At 33.5% G+C, this 16,019-nt stretch overlaps 1 protein-coding gene across 16 annotated transcripts in view; it reads left to right on the top strand.

The window, feature by feature from the left end:
• Positions 1-45: 45 nt before the first annotated feature.
• Tlk (Tousled-like kinase) overlaps positions 46-16,019 on the top strand; it is a 91,191-nt gene continuing 75,217 nt past the window's right edge. For 3 of the 16 annotated variants that reach the window (XM_031994653.2, XM_031994655.2, XM_031994656.2), the window contains exons 1-2: positions 984-1,256; positions 2,067-2,439. In XM_031994653.2, the coding sequence (XP_031850513.1) occupies positions 2,409-2,439 (31 nt within the window). In that variant the 5' untranslated portion in view covers positions 984-1,256; positions 2,067-2,408. Of the gene's footprint in view, positions 173-511; positions 653-953; positions 1,257-2,066; positions 2,440-16,019 lie in introns of those variants that run through there. The other 13 variants (XM_076371949.1, XM_076371948.1, XM_031994650.2 and 10 more) reach the window with 12 other exon arrangements.

The following is a 16,019-nucleotide window of genomic DNA, read 5'->3' as shown; positions in this document are numbered from 1 at the left end:
TGATGTACCGAATAAACATCGTAGTTCACCGATAATAGCCGAAGTCGTAAGGTGGCGAACGGGACTATTGACGGGAGCGAGACAGAAACTCGTGCGTGTACGATGGTGAAGCGACGTCATTGTCGTCGAAAGTACATGCGAAAGAAAATCGGATGACTTTAAGACGCTGACGGTTCGTTCTGGTTATAGTGATTTTTTGTTAATAAATCGTCGTGTTTCTAGGTGTTGTGGTTATATTTGTACGTGCCGTATGATTTGTAGATGAAAAAACTAGTATGTATACTCTTTCGGAGTAGCAAGTAGTGAAATTATTACGTGTGTGTGCCGGCGTCTAGAATTTACGTTTTCGGTATCGCGTAGTCGGTGTTTTCATCGTAATAACAATCTGTTGGTTTGAATATAGGAAGCTTTAGAATTGTTTGTGTTTTCATACTCGTTACTGTGCACGCTGGGAACAGCCATGCAAGAAGGGGATAAATCGGTAACGAGCGGGCGGCGGCCATTTTCCAGATGAGTTTTTCCCCTTTCTTTCAATAAGTAAAGTGCGCTATGTCATGAAAGAGAAAGAAAGAGAAAGGTAACTAGATAGGAGGAGAGAAAAACAGACTCCAAGAAATAAGAGAAAAGAGGGTGCCCTATTATGTGTTGTGAGGTACGTTGAATAAATAGGGCACTTGATCGTCCACTAAAATTCACGAACGCGGTAGCTTGTGCCGTTTCGTGTTGATGAACGTTTAACCTTGTATTGGCCGGTGCGAAGAAGATAGAATTATCTAGGGAAGTAACGAAGAACTGTGCGAGTAAGCGAGCGAACAAATGAACCAGCAAGAGGGAGAGAGTAAGAGAGAGTGTATATAAAAGAGACAGAAAGAAAAAGAGTCAGACAGACAGACAGATAGAGACACGGATAATACAGAGACCCCCTATTGCCGTGCGTTTGGTCGTCCGTTCGTCATCACGTATCACAATCGTTTCTGTCTTTGTCATGATGTCAAGCCTAGTTTATAAGTGGTCTGGTCTTTGATTTTTGCGGTCGGAAAACAGTGCCTCGCGATTTTTCGGTGATACAAAATTGTTATTGACTGTACACAGTAACCTCAAAGACGTAAAACAAATTGGACATTTTCTAGGTACCTTTGAGAAAACATGAGGTGAAGCTTGTCGACCTGATTGTGCGACGAGAATACAGCTTTGTATCCCGTTTTGAGTTTTAAGTTAGTGTTGTACCTATGATACGGCATTTCACTGCACAACAGGTACATAATCGTGTTTCAAGTGTCTTGATTCTTGAACATTCATAAATAACCTTAATCAGACTTACGATAATATTCTGCTTGTCCTACACGATTGATTGATTTATTTACACCGTTCATAACCTCGCTTTGATATTTATTAGGTTATTCCTACCCATACAAATTTTTGTCATCTCAAAATCTGTTTGAAACTAAATTTCGAATAATTATTTTCTATTTCGCAATACCTTTTAACCAATTATTCTTATTTAGATGTGTTCTTGTTTGTTCTTTGCATCCTTGGGGTTAATATCATAATCATTTTTTTAAATGCTCCTATTGAAAATTTGAGTTTATTAGTTAAAATTTTCTCAATCTGAAGAAGAAGTAAGAAAATTAAATTTTCTATCCTGTGAATAAAACATTATTTTTCAAATTTATCATGTGATTTTGAAAGTAAAGAAAGTTCAAGTGTTATTCAATTCAGGTATAAACGTTTTACTATAAATTCTGAGTATATTGTATTTACAATGTTTTTACTATCTCTGAGTATAGTATAGTTGAATAGATATTTCATATAAAGCATATATTTTTAAATTATCAGATATTTCAGATCTGAAAGTTATATATCTTTGTTTACTTCAGCAAATAATAAAATTAAATTATGTGATAAATCATTCAAGGTATTCGGTTTAAATATAAAGCAGAGACATTCAATATGAAATTTCAATGACATAAAGGAAATGTTGCCCATCGGTATTTTTAAATTAGATAAAATGGAAAAATGGATATATGCAAATACTAAATTAAATAGTGGTTAATGTATATTTATAGATGTTTTTACAAGAACTCTTATACCATTCAACAATTCTACCTAGATATCATTCATTTATAAAAAAGCTTAAATATAATTACAAGTATGTAATAACATTATTATCTATATTAATTTGATATTCTATGATTAAGACAGTGTTGTGAAATTTATAATGAAACAAGTGTTTTCTCATTGGTGTAATACATTTCGACAGAAGTAAAAGTTTACTTCGGTTACAAAGAATTTATGAAAAGTGCGTTGAGGGTGCATACTTCTGGCAGACATCTGTGATGTGACACAATTGAACAAGCTGGATATCAGTGTAATAATGTAGTGCCAACTTTGCAGATGGATAAACAGGGATGACTGATAATTGCTGGAACTCTGGTGGTGGTAAGTTCTTGAAATTTTATATTACGTGAATAAATAGCAATATTATAATTAATATGATTATATTGCACAGACATATTCTAATTCTGACTAATTAAGTATAATTCAGAAAAATTTTGAATACAAAATGCCATTGCAGTTCATAATAATATTGGTAATGGCTACTTAATATTTCCTGTTCATATCCCTAATAATATTACTAGAGTAAAAATATATATTAATGATCTAAATTTTCTATTTATTAAAACTTCTTACGTAGTTTATATATTACTTCTTTCAGTCCTTTTATATATTCTTGGTACGGAAAGATTATTAATAAGTGTATTTTGAATATCTTAAATATTATAACCCGCATTGAACATTAAGTTAATAAGATATGAAAATTGCATGATATGTATTATAATTTAAACAGCTACTCTTATTGTATGTTTTTATGTAATGCTTTTATATAATCTGCCATTGATTATTAAATTTAAGAAATTAAAAAAATGTAGTATCTTCAACAAGTCATCTTTTTTTACAGTAAATGTTATATTATTTTCTGGCATGTTAATGTAAAATTCCTCTAAGAGGTCGTTTTATGAAAAAATATTCTGGATATGTTCTATGCTTTTATCAAAGTTTGGTTGATTCAGTTATAAAAATTGCTTTTTATTGATTATCCACTGAGATATAACATTGAAGGTCTCAGTCAAAATTTATAGAAGTTTTTATAAAACATACTCCAAAAGAGAAGAATAAAATTAGAATGGAAGTTAGAAATTCAGTTTATAAAATCTCGTTATTACACATTTACATCTATATCAAGTTTTCCATATAGAAAAATATTATAAGACTGTGTGCAGAGACACAGCTTAACCTTTTCCGTGTAATTGTAATGACTGAATTATTAAATGCATTACAGTTAAGTTTTAAACATTTTATTTTATGAAACTGATTGAAAGACAATATTCACTTCCTGGTGGATGAAATGTAAGAAACTATAGTTTAAAGAATATCACGTCGATCGCAACATTAATTATATTATCCACGTAATGTCTACCAAAATAAATGTAATTGGTAAGTTTTACGAATGAACCTAGCTCACACTGATTCGGCTTTCATAAAATCGTTTGGGTTTGGGAGTGTCAGTAAATAGAGCAAGCTATTCACTCACGACGTTTCGAAAGTCGAAGTCCCCGTTTGGAAAACAATTGTGACCGGATAAATTTCTAATTAATTTATTTGACAACAATGAATGCATCTGAAAATTATAAGTTTGAGTAAGGTTTGTTTTATAGTTGAAATGATATTCTTAATACACACATATTACATACCTGCTTACACGCATATATGCATGTACAACACAACACAGCACAAGACATGCAGTCCATTGCACAGGAACTAAACCGCGGAATGGCATAAAGGCAAGGGGGATCTCTTGCCACGTGTTTTGCTTTTGGTTTTGATTTATTACCTGTGATTATTGAAGACTAGCAAATTAATATCGAAAATGAGACGAGAAAACATGGAAGCCGCCTAATTAGACCCGCATTCCTTCCAAGGCTCTTTTTTTGTGCAACAAAGAGATTAATCCCTTGCCCTATGATTTCTTTCTCAACTCTGATCAATACGACTACTTTGTCATTAATAATTTACTCTATGCCTATGTTTCCTTTTAAGTATAATAATTGATTACAGAAGAATAATATTTACTTCAAATTCGAAAGAATTGAGTAATGTTTATGTTTGTTGAATCATGTTGTAAATCTTCACCGCGAGTCTGGTATCGTCCGGCTGAGAAGTGTTGGCGACTCTTCTTTTGTGCAAGAAGTCAGAGCGGCAAAGGGACTCTTCCACTCATGATGTTTCGGCCGCCTCGATTTTCGACATGTAGTCATCATTGGCGCGCGGCAATAATACAAGACGGAAGCGAGACCAAATGCGACAGAGTAAGACGGAACTATAGAGAATTTTCTTTTCTATAGTTACGTCTCACTCCGTTGCAGTCGGTATCGCTTCCGTCCTGTGTTATTGCTGCGCACCAATGATGACTATGCGTCGCAAACCGAGGCGGTCGAAACATCATGAGTGGAGGAGTCCCCTTACCTCCCTGACATCTCGCCAACAAGAAGAACCGCCAGGACTTTTCAAACGATACGCTGTTATAAGGCAAGGGGTTAATATATTGTCAAGGGTATGATTTTGGACAACTTTTTCCTTACGTATAATGCACGGAAACCTCTAGTTTCCGAGATAATCGCGAAAAATTTTCGCCACCACATACTGAATTCTATATCCGTGAGCATAACTATAGCACTGTACAAATGTATGAACGTACGTGTGATGAATTTGTAGTCATAGCTGATGTTTCGGCGGCAACTTACATCGATGAGCCATCGATCTTCTCGGATCACCCGTACTCCCTCTGACAAATGTTCCAGTTATTTGAAATAAATTTTACTTAGGTAATAAAGATCGGCATAGGCGGAGCTAGTTGTTTCATAGAGCGGGGATGCAAGAAGGGCGGTGGAGCTCCTCCTCCGCCCGCGCTATTATTTTATAATTCCTGAACTAGAACTTTTGTGAAGGAGAGTACCTATGTGAAATCCAAGAAGATCGAAGGCCGATGCGACGATCGTGCGACTAGGCTTATGTTGTCTCACAGACGTGCTCACGAATATAGAATTCAATGTAGTTGTGATGAACGTTTTTCGCGGTTATTTCAGAAAATAGAGGTTTCCGTGGATTATGCGTAAGGAAAAAGTTGTCAAAAATCATGCCCTTGACAACATATTAAAAAATCATTAAAATCGAAGAGTGTTGATACATGAGATTCTATCCTTGCAATCATTTGTAAGTTGAATTCTCTGCGCTCTTTCTAAACGAATTAACTTGCATCATATTAGAAGTACTCTAATCGATTACTTTTCATGAAATGTTTTCTTTTGTTCCTTCTTTCTTCTTTCTTTCATTCTTCCTTCCTTTCTTTCTTTCTTTCTTTCTTTCCTTCTTTCTTCCTTTCTTTCTTCCTTCCTTTCTTTTTTCCATCCTTTCTTCCATCTCTCCCTTCTTTTTTTACCTCTTGCTTTTTCCATCTTCCTTTCCTTTCTTTCTTCATTTTTAACTTTCTTACTTCTTTCCTTCCTGTTGTCGCTGTTCCGTATGATTGCGTATGAAATGCACGTGTATTTTTTCATACAATTTACTATATTTTGTACATTTTACATTAGCAAACAATTTCTTGATAAATAAAACATTCGTTTCATATTTTACAATGTTTATCACTGTAATCGGGAATATTACTTTTATTGATTGTTATGCTTACCAAAATTTTTTGATAACGAGATCCAAGCTAATTTTTCTACATTGGATAGCTCGATGGAGAGAACCTTTACTGCAGAACATGAAATTTTTATGTAGCTATAGGTGTTACGTAAAGTTAATCACATAGTCCCACGTATTTCCGTTTTGTAACGTACCATTAAAGTTCTACTCATATAGGATTTCTTTCGTCAATAATCGTTTAAGATAATAGAAAGTTTGTTTTCACCGAATTCTGATCAGAATCCCGATCAGTATATCCTGATTAGTTTCTACTCGTGATAGATATATCTCTATTTAAATCTCCTCGATCGAATTAATTTTGAGCAAATATTAATATATATTTGCAATTCGTTTCTTTCTATCTCTTTCTTCTTCTTTTTATAGCAATAGGAACATTTCATTTTTATGTTGAAAGTATTTTGTTTCGTGATGGAATTGAGGAGCGTGTAGGGGTGAATATAAGTGCAGTGTGAACGATGACTGCCAGCAAGAAGCGTTTCATTTTTAATTGGCTCCGTCATGTTGTTTCTTTTTTTCAAATACGGGACGAGAAATCTAACTATCGTGGGAATCGTAACTGTATCTAAAAAATTCTTCTAGTAATTCGATTCGTATAGCGTTTTCTAATTAGAACGATAAAACTTTGAATTAATATAAAATGAAAAATTTAAAAGATAACCAGATGCTTGTAGTTTTATTATTGACACCTTGCCTAATAATATCGTGTCGGATACATGGCGGCGATTTCAAATACAATTTAACAAATATAAATGTCATTCCATTTCTTTGAATTCAAGTCGATCATCATTTTTTTTATCATTAATTTGTATGGTTTAGAGCAAATTTAGATGTACAAAGAGCATCGAACTTTTTCTGTTTCTAGTAAGTTATTAATAATTGTAACAAACGCAACTACGAAAGTACATCGCAGTGCAAGTGGTTAAGTACATGTGATGGCAGTATTGGTAAAATATATCGCTTAAATAACTTTTTCTTCTGTTGTCACGTTAACTCTATCGTTTATTGTAAGAAACCACAATAATTTTAAAGAAAATATCATTTGCGCCATTGATCAGATACTATCTGATTTATGTGCCAAAGGAATCGGGAATTGAGTGTATCGCATTTGGTTGACCAAGCGAACTACAATAACTATTTATAATATTGATGAAAAGAAATTCCTGTAATGAATGCATTACTATATTGCTGCCTTATTATCGACTATTATTATTAACTTTTTACTACTATTTTTAACTTAATTATGTACTATTATCAATAGATGAATAAAAATAAAAATTCATCCTTTGAAATAAAAATATAAGTATAATACTTTTAATATGGCAATTATCTATTAACCACTTGTTTTCTTTTCTTTTACACCATTTTTGTAAAACTATTATTTATATACATTTTAATAGTCAATCTTTTCTCATCAAATACTATTGATATATATAAAAAGAGTTTTAAAAATGGTGTCCCAAAGTAAAGTACAGCTAATTTTTCTGTTTCTTAGTACGTACTCAATGTAGTCATTTTTGGCTTTTATAACAGTTTATACTCTTCTAGAGATGCTGTTTAATAAATTAATTAAAAACTCGTCGGGAATTTCTCTTGTTGTCACAGTTTATAGGCAGAATTTGGCGTGTCTGAGTATTTCACTAGTTATTGTTTTATATAAAACTATACAGGTTTTATAATATTAACGTCAGGTGATATTAATAATTAGCTATCCATTTCATCGTCGGATAAAAATATACATAAAAGTAATTTACTTTTCTCTTCACAAAATATGGAATATTAATCGTCACAAACACGCGATGCTGATAGCGAACGTATTAAGATCGTTTTACTGGAAAAGGATCCCTTGTTCTGAAACATTTCCTTATACTTATTAAAAGTGATGTCTACAAAATCTTAATGTAATGATTGGAATTCAGTCCTCCTTCGATTTAAGAAAGTGTATACAATCATGTTATTGTAGCGTGGACAAGATTTCGCGATAGCGATTTGAACCAATCGTTCTTGTATTTCCACCTCCAACACGAAATTAACCCCTTGCCCTATGATTTCTTTCTTAACTCTGATCGATACGGCTACTTTGTCATTAATAATTTCTTGGAAAAAGAGAAAAATTATAGACATATGTTGTGCTTGTGTTTCCATTTAAATGTAATAATTGATTACAGAAGAATAATGTTTACTTTGAATTCAAATGAATTGAGTAATATTTATGTTTGATAAATCATGTTAAAAATCTTCACCACGAGTCTAGCACGTTGTTATAAGGCAAGGGGTTAATAGCGATGGAGACAATTTTGTTTTATCAGGGAGAAATAATCGACTCACTAGGATGGTGTAATGCATTAGACTTTAATGTGATTATGCAGAATCTGCTCGTGCAATGACTTAAGATGAACTGATACTTTCAGTGTTTTCCTAATGTATCGGTGGCGTTAATGTGAAAAGCTGTTAGAAAAAAAGGCGCAATCTGATTGGTTGTTTACGTCAACGCCCTGCACCATGACAGCAGTGTAGGAGTGCTCAGTCACGTATGTAATACTTGACTGCCTGCCATGGTGATGTGTGCTTGTAAATCTAAGACCCAAGGTCTGCACAAACTCGGGGTCCGGATATCGTCTTCCAAAACGATCAACTTTCTCCATATTTAAAATGTCTATTTTCAGGAACTATAGCCTGTTGCAGGCGGAAGATTGAAGGACCGTTTGTTTAGGGCCTAATTATACCTGCGTTTATGACTGGCTCGTGTAGCGACACGACACGTAATTTCTTCTTTCCTAATTCTACTTACAATGGAATAAAGAATCCCGATTTTCTTGGATGGCTGTCGTAGGGACAAGAGGGAATTCTCGCTATGTGTTTTGTCCATAGTTTTGATTGGGTGCGTATAACCCTATTGACGAAAAGCAAATTACTTAGTATCGAAAATGAGATGAGAAAGATAAAAGCTGACTAATTAAACTTGCATTCCGTTTAGGACTCATCTCGTGAACAATACGGAGTACATAGTTATGTTTCAATCGCGAATTGATGCTGTACGATTTATTTTATTTGTTTAATGTCACCTGCTTATGTAGCAGTACTCGAGCTGATCGGTGAAAATGGCGCCTCTAAATCAGCAAAACATAGAAAAGTAAAAAGAGGAAAGTATTTCCAGAATGAAAATAAAAAGGAAGACAACATAAATTCAGAAAAATCTTCTACTGATGCATGTTTTGTAATGGACTTTATATTTACTCAAAAAACAGAAGAAGAATTGAATAGTATATGAAATATCGGGAGTGGTCCAATGAAAATTACATCAGTGCAGAAAACCGTGACACATTCATTTATGATTTTTGTTTATAACATAACATATATCTATAGTTTATTTATATCAGTTGATTATTTCCCTCGGTAGAAATAAAGATTTTTTATTTTTGCATGACTTTAAATGGGTATTCTGTTTTCGTTACTATTTTAACGAAGTGGATATTTCAGAATTTTTGAAAAATAGTATTTCTCTTCGTAACTAAATATTTCTGATTAAAAGAATCTTTTATTTTCTTATAGACAGAGGTCTAATTAAAATTTCCAAAAAGGGTTTCATGCGTGTATTGTTTCACATATTTCGTTATTACGATTTAAAAAAAACCGTTTCATTTTACCTTGGTAATTGAATGGTAAAAGTAGCAAAAGGAGCTACGTCACTTGGCCGGTCATGTATTATTCTATTTAAAGACAGCATGCAATGTTGTAATATAAACATTATACAGTAGATTCCTGTACAGCGCGAGTTTCTACAATATAACGCGAATTGTTATAGCACGCCGAAAATATTGTGACAACTGTATTCATATAACGCGATTCCTTCTACAACGTAATACATATGTGATAAAATGCAGACATTTTTCGCATTCAAAACCCAGGTAAAGTTTAGTTGAGCATTACATTATTTCCTTCGCTGTTACCAATTAGCATAAAACAACACATAAAATAACTTTTATGTATTATATAACACTAACCTGTGCTAACAATCGTTTGAAACATATTACTTTATATTACTCGTGTTAGACCAGAACAGTTTTGTACAGCACGATTTTTTATAACGCGTAACGTATAAATACTAATCGTACCGACATTTTGTACAATATACCTATTCCTACTGTAACCAGTCAAATATATGGCTAGAAAACAATGGTAAACAAGTTCGATGTCAAATTTTTCTTAGTTAAAATAGAAACAAAAAGAAAGACAACAATTGAAAAACCAATTAATCGGATAATGTGGGAATTGATATAAGTTAAATAACGAAAGAAAACGCAGAATTATTAATCAAATTTTAAAACTGGTCATTTGTCCGGTTCGCGGTACAGTTACCACGTTTAGTGCCACATGTACCATTTTTAGTACACACGTAATTTTTGTAAAAGAAACATTTTCTGTGAGACATGTGACAAAGAATAGCAGTACACGCCGCGGTGCAGCGAAAACATAAAGAAATAATATCAAAATATATATAAACGTCACCAAAAACTTGAATGTAACTTAATATTTCATTTAAAAAATCAGTGCACTTTATAAGCAAGATATAACCAAAATTTTCGGTGTCATTTTTTACACACCGCGAAGCACCCCTCGAGAGTGCTGCCGTACACATTGACGAAAATGTGATGTAGCCGCTGATGTGTAGGCATGAGAGATGGCACAGAGGCAAGAAGAGCCCTTTCGCTGTGTACGTTGCTGACGCGATGAAATTAGTGTGTGACCGTTTTAACCAATCGCACACTAGAGCCGAAAATGCGTGAGGCAACGGACGGGCCTCCATCCACTACACAAAGGCTCCATCGGATGGTGTAGATCGGTAAAGCCAAAAAAAGGCTAAATCACCTTTTTCCCCTACTCCGCCTTACCCCTTCTACGATTTCATTCCTTGTCAGCGAGCATCTCCCAACAACCCCCGCAAACACCGCAGAATGCACGGGTAATGCCAAGGAGGGAGTAACTGTATTCCCCTTAATTTCCCCGATCTGGCCACACTGACTATAGTTGAATCTGACTGAAACGTGAAATAGTAATGTTCGATTTGAAAATTTTACTCTTGTGTGTCTGCTCTTGTAAGTAATGAAACTCTCTAATGAACTAAGAGCAACTTTCGTTCAGTACCGGAAAATTGCTAGACAATTATTACATGCAACTGAACTCGTACGTTGACAAGACTCTGTGCTCTCAGATAGAACCGAAATTTATGCTTAACCCTTTGCCTTATAATAACGTGTCAGACTCGTGGTGAAGATTTCAAACAGAATGTGACAAACATATACATAACTGAATTCTTTTGAATTCAAATTAAATATTTTTCTGTTAGCAACTATTATACTTTCAAGCAAACATTCGGCAAAGAATTTATTTTTAAAGAACAATCATGGTGAAATGATGTGATTTTTACGGATGAAAGTCAGTTTTATGTTTCGGGTTGTAAAAGACGAAAAATTAGTATGACGTAAACTAAATCAGGATTTAATAATAAACAATATTAAAGTGATGGGGAAATACGGTGCTAGAAATTTGATGGATTGGGGTTATATTTCAACTGATGGTGGAGGAGAATTAGTTTTTATTGATGATATTTTAGATAAACACAAGTACTTAGACAGTTTAAAGGAGCATTTCCTAAAAAGTGCTATAAATATGGGTAATTGTGACAGTTCAAAATTTTATCCAGACAATAACCTGAAACATACAGCACAAATAGTGCAAAAATATATGTAATAATATAATAATATAAACAACTGTCCAAAAGTACTACACCCTCTTCCATTAATCACCGGATTCGAACCCAATAGAGAATGTACAGGCTCCATTGGGACCGTAACATGCGGAAGACACATAAAGATAAGCCCATAAGAACAAAAGAAGAATTAAATTTATTTTTAATAGAAGAGCGCTCATCTGTCACTCAAAATTATTTAATTAAAATCATTTCAAATATGTCATCACATGTGTGCAACATGCAGTTAGCCGTTTGGGACATCTAACAAAGTATTGTATTAAGATTATTGTCATTTTTTAGGTATACTTGTATATAGCAGATAAATGTTATCTAATGTTACGTGGCCGAATATTTATTCGACAATGGAATTAATTAAAAAATAAAATGATTAATTTCATACATCTGTAAAAAGAGTATGTGCTTTAACCCATCACAAACCAGAAAATTCCATAACTATGTTTAAAATGAGTATATAGAGCAATAATTAAAGTTTTCATATAAATTACCAAACCTGTCCTATCATTTTGTCGTACATGTTTTTCATACAAAACGATAAAGTTAAAAGAAAGGAGTGTAAACAATGGCTGACCTTTTCATAAGTTACTAAAGAAAGGATACTTTTGTATTAATGTATATAAAATTTTTGTATATTGAATTAAACTTATAAAACACCAAAAATCTGGGGGTGTCCTATCATTTTGTCGCGAAGTGTACATATACCATGGTATCCGAATATTAAATCGAGTAAGCGTATGTTCTTTTTTTTCTGTATTGCCACATCTGACTACGAGATCATTAGTAAATGCTATTTGCGAATGTTTCGCGGTCAGTTTCACCGTACAGAATGAGGGTTTCGACCGTTTGGTTCCTATCGTTGACTCGCGGAACAATACCAACCGTAATAAACCTTTCCTTTGGGAGACACTTCGAAGTCGGCGCGGTCAAACGTGTACTTGACCATCGTCATTAACACGTTGAATGCTATAGGGATCACCGGTGACCGGCACTCAATTTGACGGTAGCACCGTGGGGGCCACCAGTGACCGGCAACGCCAAGATTAGTGGAAGTGCATAATTAAAGTAAATGTCAATACTTATAAATTTTTCAATCGTTACTACAATGGTGTGAAGACATGAATGCAGTATAGAGCATGTAAAAACAGTTTTATTTATATATAAAATATATACATGCCTATTATGCGCTCACATTGCGATGTGTCGTATTAAGACTCTAAACAAAGAAAAGGTAAAACAGTGCAGTGTTTACAATATGCCACCAGTTTATTTTTTCATAACATAGTTTACAAAATCATTGCACAATTCTAGCTTTTCCTAGCATTTTTAAAATTCATAGCGTGGTTTTCTTAGCAAGCTTTTACGTGGAAAAATGCAAACCTCAATTCAATTATCACAACATTTCGTTAAATACATAGCTACTTTCATTCTAAAATCGGAAATTTCAATATTTTTGCGAGTTCCCTGTTTGAATAATACTATTGCGTTTACAATACATGTATTTAATAACAGTTCTACTATTGATTTCCTGTATCACTTTACAGTTTTACGCAGTGGCGAAACTACCTATCATTTGGTCAGATAAATCAACTGAAGATATTCGTAAATTGTATTCCACAATTATTTTTAGTCTTTCATACGAATAAGATTTTTTATATACAGTAATCATTTTTGCTGAATTTTTTGTAGAAAGCATCAATACATCTCTCTTGCCCTTTGATTTTAAGAATGTTATACCTTCTCTATTTTCTCGAGCAATAACTTCTCCACGTTTTAATTTTTGAGACATTGAACTTCTTGTTGATTTCCTCACCGATATTTCGTTACCCATTAAATGTGTGTGCATTGCAATACATTTTTCCGCTAGATCAACACTTGTGTAGATATCAATTACCTGTACAGATAGTAGCTCCGAACATCGTGAGTGGAAAAGTCCCCTCGCTCCCCTGATTTCTCGCCGCAAAAAACAAGTGCCGTCATTTCTCTGCCGATAGTAATACATACAGTGGGGCCCAGACTTACGCCCTAATTGGTTCTAGATTGGGCCATGTAAGTCGCAAAGGACGTAAGTCGAAGTGTACAGGATAGACATGTATGCATGTATGCGAACATACATATCTGTATATGTATTTATCGGATGACCTTTTATTGCCATTAAAATATGTTCTTTATCTTTAAGAAATGTCCTCACAATTGTTTTCGAAAAATTTATATTTTAGTTAATCTTAGATCCTTGCATTCCATTAGTATTTTCTTTTTTAACAATATAATTGAAGGATGAGAACATCTGACGCGTGTGGTGTCAGTACATAAATAATGGTCTCAATTCTCGATTAATTGCACTTATGTATCTTATGTTTACTATATATATTTCTATAAGTTCTTAAACTGTGTGTAAATTATATAATCTGAAATTTGCCCATAAAAACGTTATAAAATTAATCTCTCTTACGACGAAGTCTTTACTCGAGTAAGTTTCAGACTGATTCTGTTAAAACTAAACACGTAGAGCAAGAAGTATTGGTTAAAACGATTGACTACCGCATTACGCGAAGACAATATAATTACGAAAAAACGTAACTCGGAGCCCCATTGTATGTATATAATTCCTATTTTATATTTTTATAGCTGACGTTTAGATGTTTTCAAAACACTACAAATTAATTTTTTTCGCATAAACCGTTGCTAAGATATGAATATCCAAAGTTGACGGTTCGCCGGAAATGATAGTAACCGATAGACAGTGTGACTGTCATGGAAAAGCAAGGGAACGCGATATTGAGAGTCCTTTCTTGTTACATTATATCTTGTTGGACTGAAAATGTGAACGACATGGTTTACCGATCGAGTCGTGGATTCACAGCTGAGAACGCAGTCATTGCACTCGGTGCACCAGCTAATCGATGTTCTTGCATTCTTTTACTCTCGCGTGCGTCCTTATGGGTATATACAGATGTCTCACTCGCTTCACTACATCTCAAGGTTCATTCTTTATCGTTATATTTCACTTCGTCCTATTTTGTTTTGCTTCCGTTCTGCGTTACGTGACTAAGCCAGTACGAGGAATCTGTTGACATTGAGGTGTCACGGGAGAGCGTAGAAAAAAATTAATTTGCAGTGTTTTGAACACGTCTGATTGTCGGATACAAAAATGTAAAATAACAAATAAGCATAAGGTTTAATTTAAAAATTGTAATATGATCTCTGCAGCACGTTCCATAGTCACCTAACGTTCAAACACCGTGATATGTAGCAATTCATACATTATAACTTTTGTCCAACATATTACTTCGTATTACCAATACTGTAGTATCGGGTAATTTTAAATCTTCCCCTACAAGTGTAAAACCACCACTTTCTATCCTTTTTGTAATTTTTAATTTCTTTCTTAAAGTCACCACGTTACGAATTTTCTTAACTGATTTTTCACATTGTCTTTTTGACATTTAAAAAATTACGAAGGGATACAAAAACATGAAGTCAATTGAATTAGCATACGTTTGGCACTGCAGCTAAGATTACACTGAAGAATAGACCCAAATGATGCACTGACTCAACTGTATCAGGCATCGGTGTACGGCGTTCTGTTTTTCTCTTTTTTTGTGGCTTAACGTTGCATCAACAACAAAGGTTATTAGTAATTTATTTGATCGTTCAGTTAATAAATATAATTGTTCGTTGGTTGTTGTTTAATAAGTGATATTAGTGATAGAATGAGAGGTTGTCCGTGTAGTCAAATTGGTATCTTTTTGTATTATTGTCTTATACTTTTGTCCAACCAAAGTCAGATTGTTGACATTTTTTTCTGCAGCTTCAACAATATGTGTCCTTCAAACTTAACATTTTGTATACACATTCTAAAGATGGTATATAAGACATAGGATGTATAAAATGTACATTTTTTTCTTTCAAATATATGATATATAGAATATATATCCAAAGTGTCTTATATTTTTGTCCAGCATTATATGTTCCTTTGTAAAACTTTCTCCTCATTTTAATTTTTTTCTCATAACTCCTTTGTTTAAACTATGACAATTTGAACGATTCGTTTCTACTAGATATGTATTATTATGTTGCAATTAATTTTTGTGCCAAATCCAGATTTGTATACCAATTATCGGCAAATATTGTGTAATTCCTAGTATATTTTCAGAAAGTGACATAAGAACATGTGTAGGAGTCACCTTCTGTACATTTGACTTCTTGTTAGCGTATATTTTAAAATTGTGAGTATACCCTTATTTAGAGAATAATTTAAATATTTTAAAACCATTCTTATGCCTCTTCTGTTTGATATATTGTCTAAAGCTGATATGACTTCGAAATGGTTTCGTATTAATATTTCATAACATTTTAATTCAGTGTATCAATAATCACTTGTAATTTATGAAGGCATTCATGTAAGCCGACTTCTTGAAGTACATCATTCGTAGGAGTATCCCAAGTGGTTCACGTCACGTTGCGAGACATTACGTGTACTATTCCCCTC

Source organism: Nomia melanderi, chromosome 11 (assembly GCF_051020985.1).
Source record: "Nomia melanderi isolate GNS246 chromosome 11, iyNomMela1, whole genome shotgun sequence".
NCBI classification, from domain to species: domain Eukaryota; kingdom Metazoa; phylum Arthropoda; class Insecta; order Hymenoptera; family Halictidae; genus Nomia; species Nomia melanderi.
Note: the sequence above shows the minus strand (reverse complement) of the source record. Positions and strands in the feature narration are given on the sequence as shown.